The sequence below is a fragment of the Nematostella vectensis genome, chromosome 2 (genome assembly GCF_932526225.1).
Source record: "Nematostella vectensis chromosome 2, jaNemVect1.1, whole genome shotgun sequence".
In the NCBI taxonomy this organism is placed as follows: domain Eukaryota; kingdom Metazoa; phylum Cnidaria; class Anthozoa; order Actiniaria; family Edwardsiidae; genus Nematostella; species Nematostella vectensis.
Window position 1 is genome coordinate 8,027,827 of NC_064035.1, and position 17,905 is coordinate 8,045,731.

Consider the following 17,905-nt stretch of genomic DNA (forward strand, 5'->3'; position numbering starts at 1 on the left):
CCATCACTTGCACCATTACTCACATCATCACCACTACTAGCACCATTACTCACATCATCACCATCATTTGCACCATTACTCACATCATCACCATCATTTGCACCATTACTCACATCATCACCACTACTAGCACCATTACTCACATCATCACCACCACTAGCACCATTACTCGACATAATCACCATCACTCACATCATCACTGTCACTTGCACCATAACTCACATCGTCACCATCATTTGCACCAACACTCAAATCGTCACCATAACTTGCACCATCACTCACATCATCACCATCACTTGCACCATCACTCACATCATCACCACTACTAGCACCATCACTCACATCGTCACCACCACTAGCACCATCACTCACATCGTCACCATCACTTGCACCATCACTAACATCATCACCATCACTAGCACCATTACTCACATCATCACCACTACTAGCACCATTACTCACATCGTCACCATCACTAGCACCATCACTAACATCATCACCATTACTTGAACCATTACTCACATCGTCACCACTTGCACCATTACTCACATCATCACCATCACTTGCACCATCACTCACATCATCACCACTACTAGCACCATCACTCACATCGTCACCACCACTAGCACCATCACTCACATCGTCACCATCACTTGCACCATCACTAACATCGTCACCATCACTAGCACCATTACTCACATCATCACCACTACTAGCACCATCACTCACATCGTCACCATCACTAGCACCATCACTCACATCATCACCATCACTAGCACCATTACTCACATCAACACCATCATTTGCACCATTACTCACATCATCACCATCACTTGCACCATTACTCACATCATCACCACTACTAGCACCATTACTCACATCATCACCATAACCAGCACCATCACTCACATCATCACCATCACTTGAACCATTACTCACATCATCACCACTACTAGCACCATTACTCACATCATCACCACTACTAGCACCATTACTCACATCATCACCATAACCAGCACCATCACTCACATCATCACCATCACTTGAACCATCACTCACATCATCACCATCACTCACATAATCACCATCATTTGCACCATTACTCGACATAATCACCATCACTTGCACCATAACTCACATCATCACCATCACTTGCACCATTACTCACATCATCACCATCACTAGCACCTTTACCCTCATCGTCGCCATAACTTGCACCATTACATCATCACCGTCACTCACATCGTCACCACCACTAGCACCATTACTCACATCATCACCATCACTTGCACCATCACTCACATCATCACCACTACTAGCACCATTACTCACATCATCACCATAACCAGCACCATAACTCACATCGTCACCATCACTAGCACCATCACTAACATCATCACCATCACTTGCACCATTACTCACATCATCACTATCACTAGCACCATTACTCACATCATCACCATCACTTGCACCATTACTCACATCATCACCATCACTTGCACCATTACTCACATCATCACCACTACTAGCACCATTACTCACATCGTCACCATCACTAGCACCATCACTAACATCATCACCATCACTTGAACCATTACTCACATCGTCACCACTTGCACCAACTCACATCATCACCACCACATCACCATTACTCACATCATCACCATCACTTGAACCATTACTCACATCATTACCATCATTTGCACCATTACTAACATCATCACCATCATTTGCACCATTACTCACATCATCACCATTACTAGCACCATCACTAACATCATCACCATCACTTGAACCATTACTTACATCATAACCATCAATAGAACCATTACTCAAACCGTCACTATCACTCACATCATCACCACTACTAGCACAATTATTCACATCATCACAATCATTTGCACCATTACTCACATCATCACCACTACTAGCACCATTACATCATCACCACCACTAGCACCATTACTCACATCATCACCATCACTCACATCATCACCATCACTAGCACCATTACTCGACATAATCACCATCACTCACATCATCACCACTACTAGCACCATTACTCACATCACCATCACTTGAACCATTACTCACATCGTCACCATCACTTGCACCATTACTCACATCATCACAATTATTTGCACCATCACTCACACGTCACCATCACTTGCACCATTACTCACATCGTCACCATCACTTGAACCATCACTCACATCGTCACCATCACTTGAACCATCACTCACATCATCACCATCACTTGAACCATCACTCACATCGTCACCATCACTCACATCGTCACCATCACTTGAACCATCACTCACATCGTCACCATCACTCACATCGTCACCATCACTTGAACCATCACTCACATCGTCACCATCACTCACATCGTCACCATCACTTGAACCATCACTCACATCATCACTATCACTCACATCATCACCATCACTCACATCATCACCATCACTTGAACCATCACTCACATCGTCACCATCACTCACATCTTCACCATCACTTGAACCATCATTCACATCGTCACCATCACTTGAACCATCACTCACATCATCACCATCACTTGAACCATCACTCACATCGTCACCATCACTCACATCGTCACCATCACTTGAACCATTACTCACATCATCACCATCACTCACATCGTTACCATCACTTTAACCATCACTCACATCGTCAAAGGAACTAGCATTATCATCACCACTCACATAATCATCACTTGCATCATCATTACTCGCATCACCGTCATATTCAGTGTGACTAGCCTTAGTTTGTTCACTCGCATCACCGTCATATTCAATTTGCACTACCCTTCGTTTGTTCACTTGAAGCACTGTCATTTCCGAATGAATCAAATAACAGTCTCAGTTCTGCCTTTGCAATATTATTTAAAAGTCTTTGTCAACGTCGTCGACGGCGTAGTCGTTTTCTAGCAACACCGGTATTTTTTGTCTGTGTATCTCTGTGCCACTCTAGATTAGCGAAAGTGAAGATTCATACTTAAATTAAATAGGATAAAATTGCCTTGCTAGTTGATCCATATTTTAATATAGGTTATATTCAGTTACACTTAACAGTAAATTAAGTCTCTGTGGTTTTAAGGACATATAATTATAAAAAAAGTGGAGGGGGGGGGGTGCAAATTTTTGGGCCTCGTCTATGTATTTTCTTTATTACTTGCTCTAAGCTTGTATGAAATTTCTAAATTTGATTTCCAAGAAAAATCAATTTAACATTATTGGACTTAAAGAATGTCATAATAAAGTTAAAAGCTACGAAACTCGCGCCAAGAATAATTCTTCTACAGGGAATTAAAGATAAGCTGTCATCATCTAGAAACGTGCATTCATCTTTCACTCTGAAGTCCTATTACAAGACGTCGTTATTTAAAAACTTTTGAATAGGTTATACGTATCTATTTCTATTTTACTTATGTTTTATTCTCTACTTTCCACGTGCATTATTCCACAGGATATCTAGTGATCTCTTTTTTTTCATAAATCGTTTTCATAGATGATAAATAACGTCTGGTTAATTTACACATCGTTTTCTGTGGCTAATCAGGAGGAACTTTTCAGTCCATGCGGTTGGTCTCGCGTTCGATGATGAAGTTGAGGAGATGTCCTCTCGTCACCACACTGAACTCCTGGGAATTGCAGCCAGGCACTAGCACAAAGTAGTCATTATCCAGGCAACGCGACACTTTTTCCAGGCTTGTATCGCGGGATACCTGGAAGGATAACATGGAACATGGTATCATGTTGGATGTAGCATTGTGGTGTGGTGATGGAGCGGAGTTTCTGTTCTGTGGTGTTCTAACCGTGTGGTGGGTGGTTAATGTGGCGATGTGGTGTTGTGGTGTTGTGCTGGTACAGGGGTGTTATGTGATGGTGCACGGGTGATGTGTGATGGTGCAGGGGTTTGTGAGGTCTTGTAAATGTGTGTTGTGTTGTGATGGTGTGGTGTTACAGAGGTGTTAAGAGGTGTTGTAAATGCCTTGCTGTACTGTTATGGTGTGAGAGCGTTGTGTGGTGCTGCATATATGTTGTTATAGTTTTGGGTGGCATTGAGTTGTCATAATGGTATGTGGAGCTGATAGTGTTGTGGTTTTTGTGTTTGGGTGTTGTAATTTTAGTTTGGTACGATCCAATTCCACAACACGACAAACTTTACCTGATCAAACTTCTTGTAGATAAGCTTCTCAAGCGTGGATGACATGTCAACACGCCCGGCAGCTTCGGAAGCCAACAGATTTCCGTGCGTCACAATGCCAAGAATGCTGAAAACGAAATACAACTTTCCAAAAAAAAACTTCACAAGAGTGTCCTTTCGAATCAAAATGATAAACCTACCGTCCTTTGTTATCCTGAACAGCGACCTCCTGATTGCCACTGCAAAATAACAATACGATTTATTGAAAAAGAATCTTAAATGTTCTTCGAGCGCGTTTAAAAATCGACAACATCTCAAAAAATATGACAAGTTATCTTGTTAGTTGGTAAAGTGACAAGGTTTATGTGGCTATGTGTCGCTCTGGCTTGGTAGCTCCTTCCCAAGGATTCTTTAGGAGTAGCGAACATACAAGGCCAGCGCCTTTATTAAACAGTCAGCTCAACTCACATGCTTGAAGATCAAGCGTACTTTGCGGTCGCTCCCAAAGGTCAACCCCGCTCAAGTGACATCCCTAAAGTACTACGCGAAAATAAAAGCCCTCCCTTTTTACTGCGCAAAAAAGCCCGCAAATAAAAGATTTATCATGCTTCATCCGACTTACCCGTTGCTGAAAAAGGCAAGCAAATCTTTGACCGTCAGATTGGAGCTAACAGGAGCAGAGAACGGGAGAGAGAGACTGGACACCTTCTCGCTCAGCCACCTTGAACAGAGAACACTGCAATTAAGCCCCGTGCGCACAGAGCCAGTTGCTGGCGGAATGCTGGGCCGAAGTTGTGAGGTGGGTTGGGGGTTGTTCTTGCTGAGGTTTAGTTTAGCTAGTAACTCTAGTTATTGGTCTTTGTCAGCGCCTTCAGATGCTAGTTGCAGCGGTCTTTACGAGCGCCTTCAGATCCAAGTTATAGCAATCTTTGCGAGCGCTTTCCGTAGATCCTTCATATAAGGTTCACTATAGTAATGGTTAGGGTTGGGTTTGGGAAGAAGTCTTTGCGAGCGCCTTCAGATGGGACTAAAATGTCGCCATGACATACCAGTGTTGAGGGTCATTGTCGTTAATATCATCATGTTGTAGATTGCGTTCTTCAAGCCATTCATCGCTCACGAACTTGGACCTGAAAAATTATGCCTCGTGGTATTAATCTGATAACGTGACATGACGGGGCAATCTCGCGCTTTCGTGCTTTGGATGGCATAATCCAGAACTGGACACTTTGCGCAAAGAGAGCCCAGACCTGGACTATGGATGGCAAAGAGTGTGTGTGTTTTTAATATTATTCCATTGCAAATAGTATAAACCATTGTATTTGCTTACGAGTTAATATTATTCCATTGTGCATATAACATAAACTATTGTATTTGTTTACGAGTTAATATTATTCCATTGTCCATATAGTATAAACCATTGTATTTGTTTACGAGTTAATATTATTCCATCGTGCATATAGTATAAACTATTGTATTTGCTTACGAGTTAATATTATTCCATCGTGCATATAGTATAAACTATTGTATTTGTTTACGAGCAGGGAGTGGTTCGAGGGCGTGCTAAAAAGTAGCCAGAATGTGACATCTTTACGCAGGAAAACCATGCACCAATTTAGTTAATGGACGCTGCTAACTTTCAGGATGGACACAAAAGGGCCTCAAGTTATGTAATACTTAAAAGACATGTGCGAGTTTTACGGCAACAACTGCCATATGACAGTCATCGTGTGTAGAAGCGCACATTTTCCCGTCGAACGCAAACTACAGATCACGAGCTAATAATTTGACTTCAAAATGAAGTCTGATGTCTTGAATAAAGCACGTATCCCTACTTTGACTGGGTGTATTTGGTTTCGCTAATGCAGCGAGCTCTGTCCCTACGCGCTTGCGACCTTTCAAGCGATGCGCTGTGTAACCGCCGCCACCTGTTAAATGAGTAACTCGGAAAGAAAAAACGCGCCGCTGGGGGTCGAGGTGGTCGAGTTACTCATTTAACAGGTGTCGGAGGCATTTCGGAGTCAAATTATCCTATAGCCCGTGTACAGATTCAACAAGATCTTAGCTATTTTCCGCTGATTTGGCAAAATAGCTGGACAAGTAGTGAGAACTAACGACTATACCTCTTGTTTGCAGGAAGTAAAAGTCCTTACGGTAGTCGAAAATAGATAGGAATATTTGCGACACAGACTGGAATAAGAGATTTCAATTCCAGTCTCACCAGATTTTTTTCTGCCATGCAACAATTCTGTTAGGTACGTACATGTAGTTCCTGATAGAGTCGGCGAAGACCACAACGCATCTCTGGTTCTCGTCAAGATCCTGAGCGGCTCTGACCGCGGCCGCCATGACGCTTCCACTAGACCCACCTGAGGAATTGTAACATGAATATACTACCACAAGTACTATATTTAGCCTTCGATTTCAATGTCAAGTAGTAATGGCACTCGTTTGCTGTTTTCCAAATACCAGCCTTGCACATTGAGTCACACGCATGCATGCTACTTGAGTTGTATGGATTTCTCGCCCAAAAACGGGACACGAGAAAGTCTTTACTCAAAAAGCGAGACAATCTTTAAAAGGTTATACTTGCTGCCTCTCATGAGAGTTACAGACACCATATGTACGTTTGGCAAATAATAAGAAATTAAGTGGAACGTACCAACAAGAAGACCCTCTTCCTTGCTGAGTCGTTTGGCAAAGTAGAATGCCTCCTTGTCACCTATTTTCTGCCATTCATCCACTAGATCTCTGTCGAGCACCACAGGAACATAGGGCTTTCCTATACCCTCAACCTGGACAAGACAAAGGCATGATAACACCACTACATTACTTTGACATAGGGCTTTCCTATACCCTAAACCTGGACAAGACAAAGGCATGGTAACAACACTACAGGGAAACAGGGCTTCCCTATACCCTCAACCTGGACAAGACAAAGGCATGGTAACATCACTACACTACAGGGACATAGGGCTTTCCTATACCCTCAACCTGGACAAGTCAAAGGCATGGTAACCTGCAAACTAGACTACAAGGATATAGGTCTTTCCTGTACCCTCAACCTTGACTAGACAAGGGCCAATTTTATTGTTTTAACATATTTCACTGTCTAGATAGCTTATCTGTCTTACAGCATCTGTGGCGAATCTGTAAATACTGGGTATGTATGTGTCACTAAGCTCACACGGCATGACCATGGATACAATAGCTAGATACTCACATTGTAGCCTTTAAAGCCAGGCTCTGTCTTGTTTAGCTCCTCAGGCACAGCCAAGACAGATCCATAGGGATCAACTGCAACAATCTAAACAAGAAATTGTCATTATTTAGACAAAAAAATTATTGATCATACACACCATACACACAGTTTATGAATTTATAAAGTGTTTAAAGAGCAACCTCTCGCTTTAGCATTTATTGGTTTATTGGTAGCCTTGAGCTTGTACAAAACACGTAACCCAGTCCAGGAGCCCCTACAGGGTCCTTGTCTTCAAGTGTGTACCTGATCCATGGGGGGGGGATCCCTGGACCAGTGTTTTACTGTTTCAGGAGAAGAGTGTTTTGTACCAACACATGCAACTTTTAGTGTATTTTTAGTTCCATCACTGAGCATCCCTGTAGCAAACTCATGTGAACCCTTGTCAACCTTGGTTTATAAGCACACATCCTCTTGTTGATCTTGGTTCACACTTATCTACCACCCCTCCCTGTTGTTGATCTTGGTTCACACTTATCTACCACCCCCTGCTTAATGATCTTGGTTCATTGTTACCACCCCCCCCCCCATGTTGATCTTGGTTCACACTTTTTTACCACCCCTCCCCCTCGTTGATCTTGTTTCACACTTATCTACCATCCCCTGCCTAAAATCTTGGTTCACACCTACAACCCATCCCCCCTTTTTGACCTTGGTTCACACTTTTCTACCACCCCTCCCCCTTGTTTACCTTGGTTCACACTTTTCTACCACCCCTCCCCCTTGTTTACCTTGGTTCACTTGTTACCAGCCCCCCTTAATGATCTTGGTTCACCTACCATCCACCCCCTCTTCTTGACCTTGGTTTACACTTGTCTACCACCCCTCTCCCCTTTGTTGACTAAACTGACCTTGACATGAGGTAGCTTTTCACGTATCTTTCTAGCCACTCCAGTGAGGGTACCTCCAGTGCCAGTCCCTATCACCAGCATATCTAGTTTTCCTGGAAATAAGTAGGAGAATCAGCATCTTCATAGGGGTGCGGCTAACATCTGAAATTCAAACCTTCACAGATTAAGGATGGGGAAAAGCTCATGGCTCATATTGCAAGGGAGGATGGTGTTAGCAGTGTAACATACCTTGGGTTGCTTTTTAACAACAAACATTACTTATATAAAGATATTTTGTAGCAATGGAATAAATGAAAAGGATAAAAGAATGCCGTCTTTAAATCTTCAAGTTTTATTCTATAGACTAAATCTCATATTTAATTTTGTTGTCAAGTAGCTGAAGCAAAAGCAGCATTGTTTTAGGGAGGGCTTTAAAGTAGAAATCACTTACAATGAGGTGGGAGACAAAGGAAGGCTGGAGGTAGCCTGAAATTCTGAAGTTTTTAAGTCTAAAAATGGGGAGCTTACCCCTAGATATACCCCTGCCTGATGTCTTCAATCCAAAAATCTCTTTTTAAATATATGTCTCCTTAAGTAAGTAATGTGTCTGAATTTTATCTTTAGCACTCCCTTAAATATAGCACTACTGACTGTCAGTGTCACCACTGTCGAAAGTAGTTCCCCATTACAATACAATACAATAATCCTTGTTTACCGAGGGTAGCATATTAACCGTATACACAGTTTTCTAACATGTGGCCCTCGTAATCATTGTAAGCACTGTCACTGGGGTTGATCACTGCCAGAGGGTTTATTGCGTCCTCAGTGGTTTTTTTTACGTCCCTTCGGTTCAGGTTAGTGTAGTGCAGCTTGAAGAGACGGGACCTCTGGTTTAGTGTCCTTATCCGAAAAGACTGGAAACATGGGAGAATAACTCCAACTCACTTGTGACCCCAGGTTGAGCCAGGATTCAAACCTGGGCCACAGCGGTAAGAGGCTGATGCGCTAACACACTAGGCTATCTGTGCTTCCACATGTACCCCCATTGAAATAAACACCCAAGAAAAATGCTCATCAGGGCTGTAGCAAGAGGTGGGGCACTGAGGGTACATGCCCCCTCACAATATTTTTAAAAATTATAAGGAAATGATTAGTTGGGCGTGGCTGTGCCCCAAATATTTTTTAATGTTTCTATCTCGTGCCCTCTCCCCCAATAATTCATAAGGCCTGCTATGGTTATGCCTTGTCTGGATGTTCGATTAATGTTGTTTGAGTTGTCTAGATCTTCGACTGATATTGTCATACCATCACACTGCTGCAAGATCTCTTCAGCAGTTCCATCATAATGGGCCAATGGGTTGCTCGGGTTACGATACTGTTTGATAGAATTGTGAGTTTTAATATTATTTTCAAAGTGATACAGCTACAAGTGTACCCTTGGACACACAGACTGGATTAATGCATCTTTTCAATTATGATTATTGACTAAAATTAACATTTGTTTATGAAGAGATTAGATAAACTACTGTATTGTAAATTAAAAGTACAAACACATAATCCCACATCAACATCATATCTTTGAATACCCTAAACGCACCTTTGTAATAATAATAATATTGACAAAAATTAGTGAACTTGACACAAAAATTATCTATGGCAAACTGTAACATCATTTATATCATCTTGGAAATTTCTAATTTATAGTTCACTTTCTATACCCATATATCTTTTCTAGTTTCATATACTGTATCCAGGCCCTCGCCCACTTTAAGTAAAACTTTTCTGTAACTAAATCTGATAATAAACATCCTGTTGAGATACTGCAATGGTTGATGGTCAGATTTTTAACAGATAACTCATGCCTCCCCTCCCCCTCCCCAGAAAAATTAGGTCCAATTTTTTTCGGATTTCGCACTCACCCAAAAAAATCACGGGCCTGGTATCTTAACTGATAATTCTTATTACTGAGAACCATTTCTCACGTTAAACCTCTTTGTTTGCAAAGAACACGTTCATGGATCTGTACTTTTTAGGTACTATAATAATTGATTTATTTAATGCCTAAATTTAACATCTGTGGTTTAATATCTGTGGGTTGCAGATAAATTCTAGTAAAACAGTGAACGACTCACCTGATTCAGTACATAGGAGTTAGGAATTTCCTTTTGCAGCTGCTGGGCCAAACGAATGGTAGACTCTAAAAAATGAATGTGATTATAACATTATCTGCATAACTTCTCAGGAACTGGCTCATTGAATAATCCACATACCAGGTGAATCAAACTTAGCTTCAGCCGGTGCACGAACACAAATTCCACCAAGAGCTTTCTGGGTATCAGCCTAAAAAATAAAATATTGTTAAATAACTTAATTAATTGGGTGGTGTGAAAAAAGGGATAAGGGAACAAGTGATGGGAGTGACTACCTTATCAGAGCTCATTTTTTCGGACATAACAATGACACATCTGTATCCTTTTACTGCTGACGCAAGAGCAAGAGCTATTCCTAAAACAACGAAAAACAACAAATGAACTGGTATGACACGAGCACTATAGACAAGCTGTAGACAAACAAGGTGGCATACATAGGCATTGTTGGAATGAGGCAAATTTTTCAACACAACATTGGAATGGAATGTTTTATGCCTCGGTGAAAACAAAAATGTTTTGCTGATGTTTCGAGTGTTTACTCTGCTTTCACAGATTTCTTTTCCTATTGTGAATAAACCTTCCAAAATTTGTTTACCAGTATTTCCTGAATTTACTGGTCTTTCCTTTATTTACCGGTATTTCCTGAGGTTGGCTCAATCAGTGTATCACCCGGCTTGATGTGATTGTCTCTTTCAGCATCTTCAATCATACGTACACCAATCCTGTCTTTGAGTGAACCAACTGGATTCATGAACTCACACTTTGCAACTAGAAATTAAATGAAGAAAGGAGAAACTTAAGGTTGGACAGACAAAAACTATGAATCACCTCGTGTTGTCTATATTGCGTCCTCTTCACTAAGATCATAATTGACATACTCATCATACTTACCCACTTCACATTTGAGACCACATCTCTTGCCAACATTGTTGATGCGAATCATGGGGGTATTTCCAATGCTATGTAGCACATTTGGCAGGATTTTATTATTTTTGTCTCTGTGAAAAGGGATATTACAGATAACACAATTAATTAAATTCTTTAGCAAACACAAATCCTAGTGAGGGGGGATGGTGTGCAGTCATAGGTATCAGGGGCGGAGCTAGGTGGGCCGAGCGGGCCCCGCCACCCCCCCTTATTTTCAGATATTTGGCTTTAAAATAACAAGAATCCACGTAAGAACAATGAATCCATCCCCCCCCCCCCGTCTTGAAACCCTTGCTTCCGCCCCCCTTTTTAAAACTCCTGGATCGGCCCTGGGCATCATATGTAGTATTTGCATAGCTGTCAACCCAATTTGGACAGAAATCTTGTGAAATTGGGTGAAATACAGTAAATACATGAAAAACGCAAGAGAACCAATGCGGGTGAATACAAAAATTAGGCTTGTGATGATCTTGTGAACCCGCCTAATGTAGGTGAGTTGACAGCTATGTATTTCATTATCCTTCAATAAAAGGGGCACTGTGCCCACCCAAATGTTTATGTGCATTTTACATGACGCTTAATTTTATTTTCAAGTCTACACCTCCTACACCCCATTATAACGACTGGATCCACCATAGTGGTCATTGTTGTCATTTCAGTAGCGGTTATAATAACTGGTTATTGTTTTTGCTGTCTGGGTCAATTCTGCGTGACGTGCCCCCTTATTCGGACTTGTCACTGATATCACGGGAATAAGGATACTTTGTCAGCGATTTCTTAATAAAATAAACAAAAATAAATCCCCAATTTGTGGTGAATATTGAACTCAGCGAATAAAATATTTCTAACCTAAATCCGAAATGTCCCCTGCCTTCCGAGTTAGCGAAATCCTTTTTTATTTACTTCTTGTTATATTTTATTTCTCTTGTCTAAAAACTTTAGCGATCATTGTTTTCAACTCTCGAAACATAGCCTTTTTAGTGTTCGTGACAAGCCCGAGCCCTCTCCGAACATACTTCGTATTTAGATAAGAAGCTAAATACGAAGTTACTGTAGGTTCGAAATTAGGTTTTGTACGATCGTACAAAACCACCAAGTGTCATAAGCTGTAATCATTTATAACAAAAGATTCTTATCAGCACATCGGCTTAAAAAGCTCGGTCCAACGAGCATTCAAGAGCTTTACTAATTTCTTGCGTGTTTCAAGCCTAGAACAGTCAGGGTGTCTGGAGGGTCAGTGTAGAACAACAACAACGATCAATAATGAATTCGATACGCAACAATTCGGTATGCAACGCTGAATTTGTTTAAAACTCAATCATTAAACAGTATTTTTATAACGAGGCTGCCATTGGTTTGATGATATTCTTTCTCTTTCCGATTAAAAAGTCCTACTGACATCTGCGTTGGCTTGCGCGACCATGGAAAAATATCGGTACTCGACAAGAGACCATGTATTTGAACACTAGTTCTTTTGTCGCAATGACACGAACGGGACAAGAATCTAACTAGTTTAAACCGTTTAATTCGCTTTCCTCTTCTACCTTTCGAGCAAGGCCTTTCTTTAGGTTTTTCTGGCTTCCATAACTAGCAATAGTCCCGGTTTATGTCAGAATCGGCGGAGGTCGGTCGTTAATTCTTTTGAATAAAGCTGATTAAAATTATTCTAAAGCGGCGAAGCAAAAACATTTGTCCCATGCAAGATACGAAAAAAACACTCCGATAAGCATACGAATTCTTTTATGGCAAAAACACACCCAAGACAGTACGTTGACAGTCTCCCTACTCGAGTTTGCGATCGTGTATGCGTTTGAATTCGTGTTTTTTTATGAGCGCTTTGATCCGGGCAAAGCACCCCGGTACAAACACGAGGGCAAAGGACCCCGGTTCCATCATGCGTCGACAAAACCGGTTTTCAGCCTGTTCTTTCCTACATGAAACACGCGCTCGGTGGTTCTGCCTCCCTAAAACAGCCGAAAGTCTACTTCACCCTCAATGCGGGAGAAAGCGAAAAAAAAGCTCAATAGAGCTGCGTATGTAGAGAATACTTACGGCGGCGGCTCGTGGAAGTGTGGAGATGTCGCTGAATTTTCTCCCGAGGTTTTCCCGTTCACCGTCGACCACTGACAAAATGTAGGCCCATCGGGCCTTACCCATGTCTTGTCTTCTACAGGGTAATTCCCATTCACTCCGTTTTGGATTCCGTTAGCTGGGCAAGACATTATTAGAGAAGCGTCAGAGAGGTTTTTTATTTGGAATGCTTGGACTCGAAATTTTTGATGGCTGAAGGAGCGAAATGATAATTTATGGATGATCACGGGACCTACCCCCACCAACCAATAAGGACGAGGAGGATACAAAACACCTTAAATATTAAAATCAAGCGAGATGCCTTCTCTGTTTCTATCTGTTTATAGGGCAACTGGGAAACAAATAGCGGATTGCAGAGAGAAAACGAACAAAAAATTCCTCCCCAAATTTTGCATAGTCAGAAAAATATGGCCTTTTTTAGATATTCCCCTCGTAGTGTTTTTGTTTGGGAAAATTTGATGAATGATCAGTGGAGCACGAGACCGCAGGTTGAGCCGAAGGTCATTACCAATAAAGGACTTAGATTTGGAGTGTGGGCGCCGTAAAGTGGCCGGAGGGTTAGGGGCTAGGGTGCGCTTATCTTGTTTGTCGATGTTTTTTTTTTTCGAGTTCTGGTAGTATGTAATAAATTGTAAGGTGGATGATAGCCTGTTGGAAAAACGAGCACGGACACTTATACAGGTACCCAGATCGTATTTCTTTTGGGTTGGCTTCACCGTTCATGATGGGGGAAATATCATTCGGATTAAAGTGGAATTTAGCAAAACACGCCATCTTTCGGGAAGAACATCCGGGATCTTTTATTAGCATAATCAAACTTACCTAACACAGGGAACCCATGATGAGGTCATACAAGGTCAACAAGCTAACAAACAACTGAGAAGAAGACAGAATAAAGTAAGACAGAGTGCGAGAGGGGAGAGCGAAGGATTCTAGTATGTTGAGATAAAGTTTTCGCTAGCTCTTTTTCAAGAAAAAGAGGCCTATCTTCCTATCTTTTCTGATACTTTAATATGATGCTAAAGACAAAATTTGTGTTTTGGTTAAAGGCGGCTCGGTTTTGTTTTTCAAAGAAATTATAAATCATTTTCTCGTCGAATTCACACACTCGTAATCTTTCGGGTTGTTAACAGTTCATTCTGGGGAACGTCATGCCTAGAACTCCATCCCTCGCTAAGGTACCCAAATACAAGCAACTTTTAATGGCATGGATCTCTGAAAAAAATTGTCTTGGGCGAATTTGTTAGCTTTATCTTTTTTATGCGCGCGCGCGTCAAGCCTGTAGCGTATACGCATGCGCAAGTAGTAGTTTCAAGATTTTGGTTTTTGAGCAAGTGGTATCACATTTTCTTCACATATACAAAGATTGTAATTTATAGACAAATTTGTAAGAGAGGTAGAAAAGTTATTTTCAAAAATGATATTTTGCTTACGTGAGCTGTTCTCTGTGTTTTTTATTCCGATATTCCATTAAAAAATACCTTCTAGTTCAAAAGATATAACGCTCTCTTACAAAAAGATATAGCGCTCTTTTATTATCAATATTTCTCAATTTCAAAGGACTCCTGAATTGATATAGTTGCGTTGATATAGTGAAAAATAAGTTATAATTAAAAAGAAATAGTAAAAAAAAACTTTTTTCGACCTTCTTTTAAAACAAATTTGAAGAAAAAATGCAGTTAATACGCAAAAACCGACACCGTTACCCTTATTTCAAAAAGTTGTTGATATATTCGTATTAAATAAAAAAAACTCTCAAAAAATTCTCAGTAGCATTTCTTTGAGTCTTTACTCATAAGCGGATAAGAAACTTTGATTTTTCCTCTTGGTATTGTATGAGAATGTCCGTGCGCTTTTTTTCACCCCAAAACCAAATAAATCAATTTCATGTCATAGAGACCCAGAAAAGCAGTTTAAATATTTTTGGAGTTTTAGGAGAGCTGTGATGATACACTAGATTTTTTCCTCATCCAGGCAAAGCCAAACAAGATAAAAAAATCCCCACGAATCCACCTGCTCTTAAAAAATATCCGTAAGCACAGCTCTCAATTATGCCCCAACAGACTGAATGATGTCCTAGAGCACTCTCCCAACATACTAATAACTGTATTTTTGCTGAAAAATTGAAAAAACTTATTGTAGACTATAAACTTAACCACGAATATAAGTAATGACAAAGCACCACATAGAAGACTTCTGGATACTCTCAGCTTATAAAGATACTAATGTTACTTATACAAGTAGCCTGAGCTGGTGACCCTGGATCACTGTGTTATCAAATCACAGGCAAACCACACAAAGACTATTGCTTGGAAATACGATATTGCTTAGTCAGGAGTGCAATAGAAAGACCACAAAAAGTTTAGGGATGACGGATCTGACCATCCTACCATAACATTGAGGTCTTCCAATATAACTTGCAAATACTTAGCATTTACCATAGTTTACCAAAAAGACTGGTTAGGAAACCCAGCAAACTTTAAAGGAAATAAACAATAGGTGATATCTGATGTTGAACAGCCCTGTCACATGATCAAAACCCTGCACAAACCAAGTGTACAGTACAAGAAAACATAAGGTCATAAATTGCCTTATTTGGTTTATTGGAAACCTTGTTATTTTTATTTACTTTCTTTTAATCTTTATCTTTTCACTTTGCATATTTAATTACCATAACATCCTGAGCTCTATAGCCATGGTAAATTAGTATTATTCCAATAAGTATGAAGTACAAGTGCCAAGCGCTGCTAAGATTCCATAAAGAATAGAGCTCTAGATCAAACAATCTAGGGAAATTTAAAAGCAGCAAGCATAAAAGCATTTGCACAATATTGCAATATACAAAAATTGAAAAATTCTAAATGTGGTGACAACATGGCTTTAAGCTTATCAACTTTGGAACTTTTTTCAGCAGAATTGACTATGTAAACAGAAACCAAATTGACTTTTTTTTATATAAAACTCATATAAATTAACAGCCACATTATATTGCATATTGTTTTTTTTACATTACATATCAAATTAATGTCAATAAGAAATTCTTTAACTTATAATATTTATATCTTTTTTAAATAAACACTCCATAAATAAAGAGCTTCCAAATTCTAAATCAGATTTAAAAAACTCTGTATTTCTCCACCAGTTCTTGTCAATATCATACTTATCCAAAGCAGCATAAAATCTTTTCCAGAAGACAGTTGTCATGCCGTACAGATCGGTTATGGGGGAGTCATAGTAGAAAGCTTCTTTGCGGCTAGGACGGCAGTCTGTCTTCCATGGCTTAGGCAATGGATATCTAACAAAGTGATAAGCTTTCATAGGATGGTGAAGTATTCTACGGACATTATAGGCAAACGATAGTGGTTTCCACAAGCCGCGATCTGCATAATAATGCCATAACAGCCGTTGATCATTAGGACACGCATCAACCTGCGAGACATGGTGCCACATTTTCATAATCATTTCATAATCATGGTGGCTTGGTTTGAATACCAATAAACCAGCATTGAAGCATGGGTCTACCATACCGCTTCGACCACAGTAAGCCGCAGCAAATTCGTCAGGAATTGCAAATAGCTCATCCATGTTACTCATAAGCATTATATCTGGGTCAGCGTAGATGATCTTTCTGTAGTGTGTGTAATTCCAGGCATGAAACCTGGTATGTGTACCTATAATACCATCATTGATAGACAATTCTTTTCCTAACTTTTTTTCCATCCAGTGACAATCCATAGCCTCGACTTCTTTCACAGACCAGCCAACCTTCTCCAAAGCTTTTTGTCCAGATTTGCTTACTTCATTTGACACAAATACAGTCATTGTCTTTACACAAGAAAATACTCTAATCGTGTGTCCCAGCACAACTGCTGGAATGACATATTCATCATTCACTAGGACTGACAACCACATAACATCTCGGATTGCTTTCCTACTTCGACACTCATTCCACATGTATTTTTCTTGGATCTTCATAAAGTCCCATTGCATTTCACTCATAATACGTAGGTTGTCTTCCCTACGTTGACCGTCTGCCCCTATGCTTGCAATGATCTCCTCGGCGTATTTGAGTCCATATTTTAGAGTTCTGGTTCCCTTAAAAATGAAAATTACTACACATACGGAAAACACGACCAGTTGTACAATAATCATCAACACCCAACGTGAATAGTTTTTGGGGCGACGCATTTTGTTCTGTGATAATAAGACCAGGCTGGAAATCTCAATTTCCTCTACTCATTGCTTAGGTTCAGAGCAATTCATAACCAAAGTTCAGTATCAAGGCGGAAAAATCGTAGTTGTCGTCATTCAACACAGCCAAGTAAAGCAAATCACGCATGTGTGAAAATGAATAATGAATGATGAAATGGTTATTATGGTATGTGCCACAGTTACATCAACTCCGTGACAAACCCAAACTTTGTATTGGCAAAATTAAATAAATAGTGTAATTTCTTACCCTCACAACGTTGAAATTTTCA

The 17,905-nt window shown here is 40.3% G+C and overlaps 2 protein-coding genes across 3 annotated transcripts; both read right to left on the reverse strand.

Annotated features, from left to right (window-relative positions):
• Positions 1 to 3,040: 3,040 nt before the first annotated feature.
• Positions 3,041 to 14,219, reverse strand: LOC5514313 (cystathionine beta-synthase-like protein). 2 transcript variants are annotated; one of them, XM_001634450.3, is made up of 16 exons: positions 13,386 to 14,219; positions 11,298 to 11,404; positions 11,040 to 11,174; positions 10,682 to 10,761; positions 10,527 to 10,596; positions 10,389 to 10,453; positions 9,562 to 9,631; positions 8,278 to 8,369; positions 7,391 to 7,474; positions 6,830 to 6,962; positions 6,431 to 6,536; positions 5,217 to 5,297; positions 4,790 to 4,888; positions 4,368 to 4,406; positions 4,189 to 4,294; positions 3,041 to 3,745 (listed from the first exon to the last, which is right to left on the reverse strand). In XM_001634450.3, exons 1-16 carry the CDS (start codon positions 13,553 to 13,555, stop codon positions 3,590 to 3,592), a joined length of 1,593 nt encoding a protein of 530 aa, XP_001634500.2. In that variant the 5' UTR covers positions 13,556 to 14,219; the 3' UTR covers positions 3,041 to 3,589. The 2 variants fall into 2 exon arrangements, with proteins under 2 accessions (XP_001634500.2, XP_048580246.1); XM_048724289.1 differs by lacking the exon at positions 13,386 to 14,219 and adding an exon at positions 12,878 to 13,208.
• LOC125561082 (glycogenin-1-like) lies at positions 13,386 to 17,877 on the reverse strand. The gene is made up of 2 exons (XM_048724290.1): positions 14,247 to 17,877; positions 13,386 to 13,542 (listed from the first exon to the last, which is right to left on the reverse strand). The coding sequence occupies exon 1, from the start codon at positions 17,610 to 17,612 to the stop codon at positions 16,467 to 16,469; it is 1,146 nt and encodes a 381-aa protein (XP_048580247.1). The 5' UTR covers positions 17,613 to 17,877; the 3' UTR covers positions 13,386 to 13,542; positions 14,247 to 16,466.
• Positions 17,878 to 17,905: the final 28 nt, after the last annotated feature.

What these genes read in the sequence shown, in the direction of transcription:
- LOC5514313 (XM_001634450.3), bottom strand. Translation starts at nt 13,555, where the DNA reads ATGTCTTGCCCAGCTAACGGAATCCAAAACGGAGTGAATGGGAATTAC. An exon ending in TGGTCTCAAATGTGAAGTGG is followed by an intron (nt 11,175 to 11,297) that starts GTAAGTATGATG and finishes TTTAATTTCTAG; the next exon opens with TTGCAAAGTGTGAGTTCATG. An exon ending in GACAATGACCCTCAACACTG is followed by an intron (nt 4,889 to 5,216) that starts GTATGTCATGGC and finishes TCTCTGTTCAAG; the next exon opens with GTGGCTGAGCGAGAAGGTGT.
- LOC125561082 (XM_048724290.1), bottom strand. Translation starts at nt 17,612, where the DNA reads ATGCGTCGCCCCAAAAACTATTCACGTTGGGTGTTGATGATTATTGTA.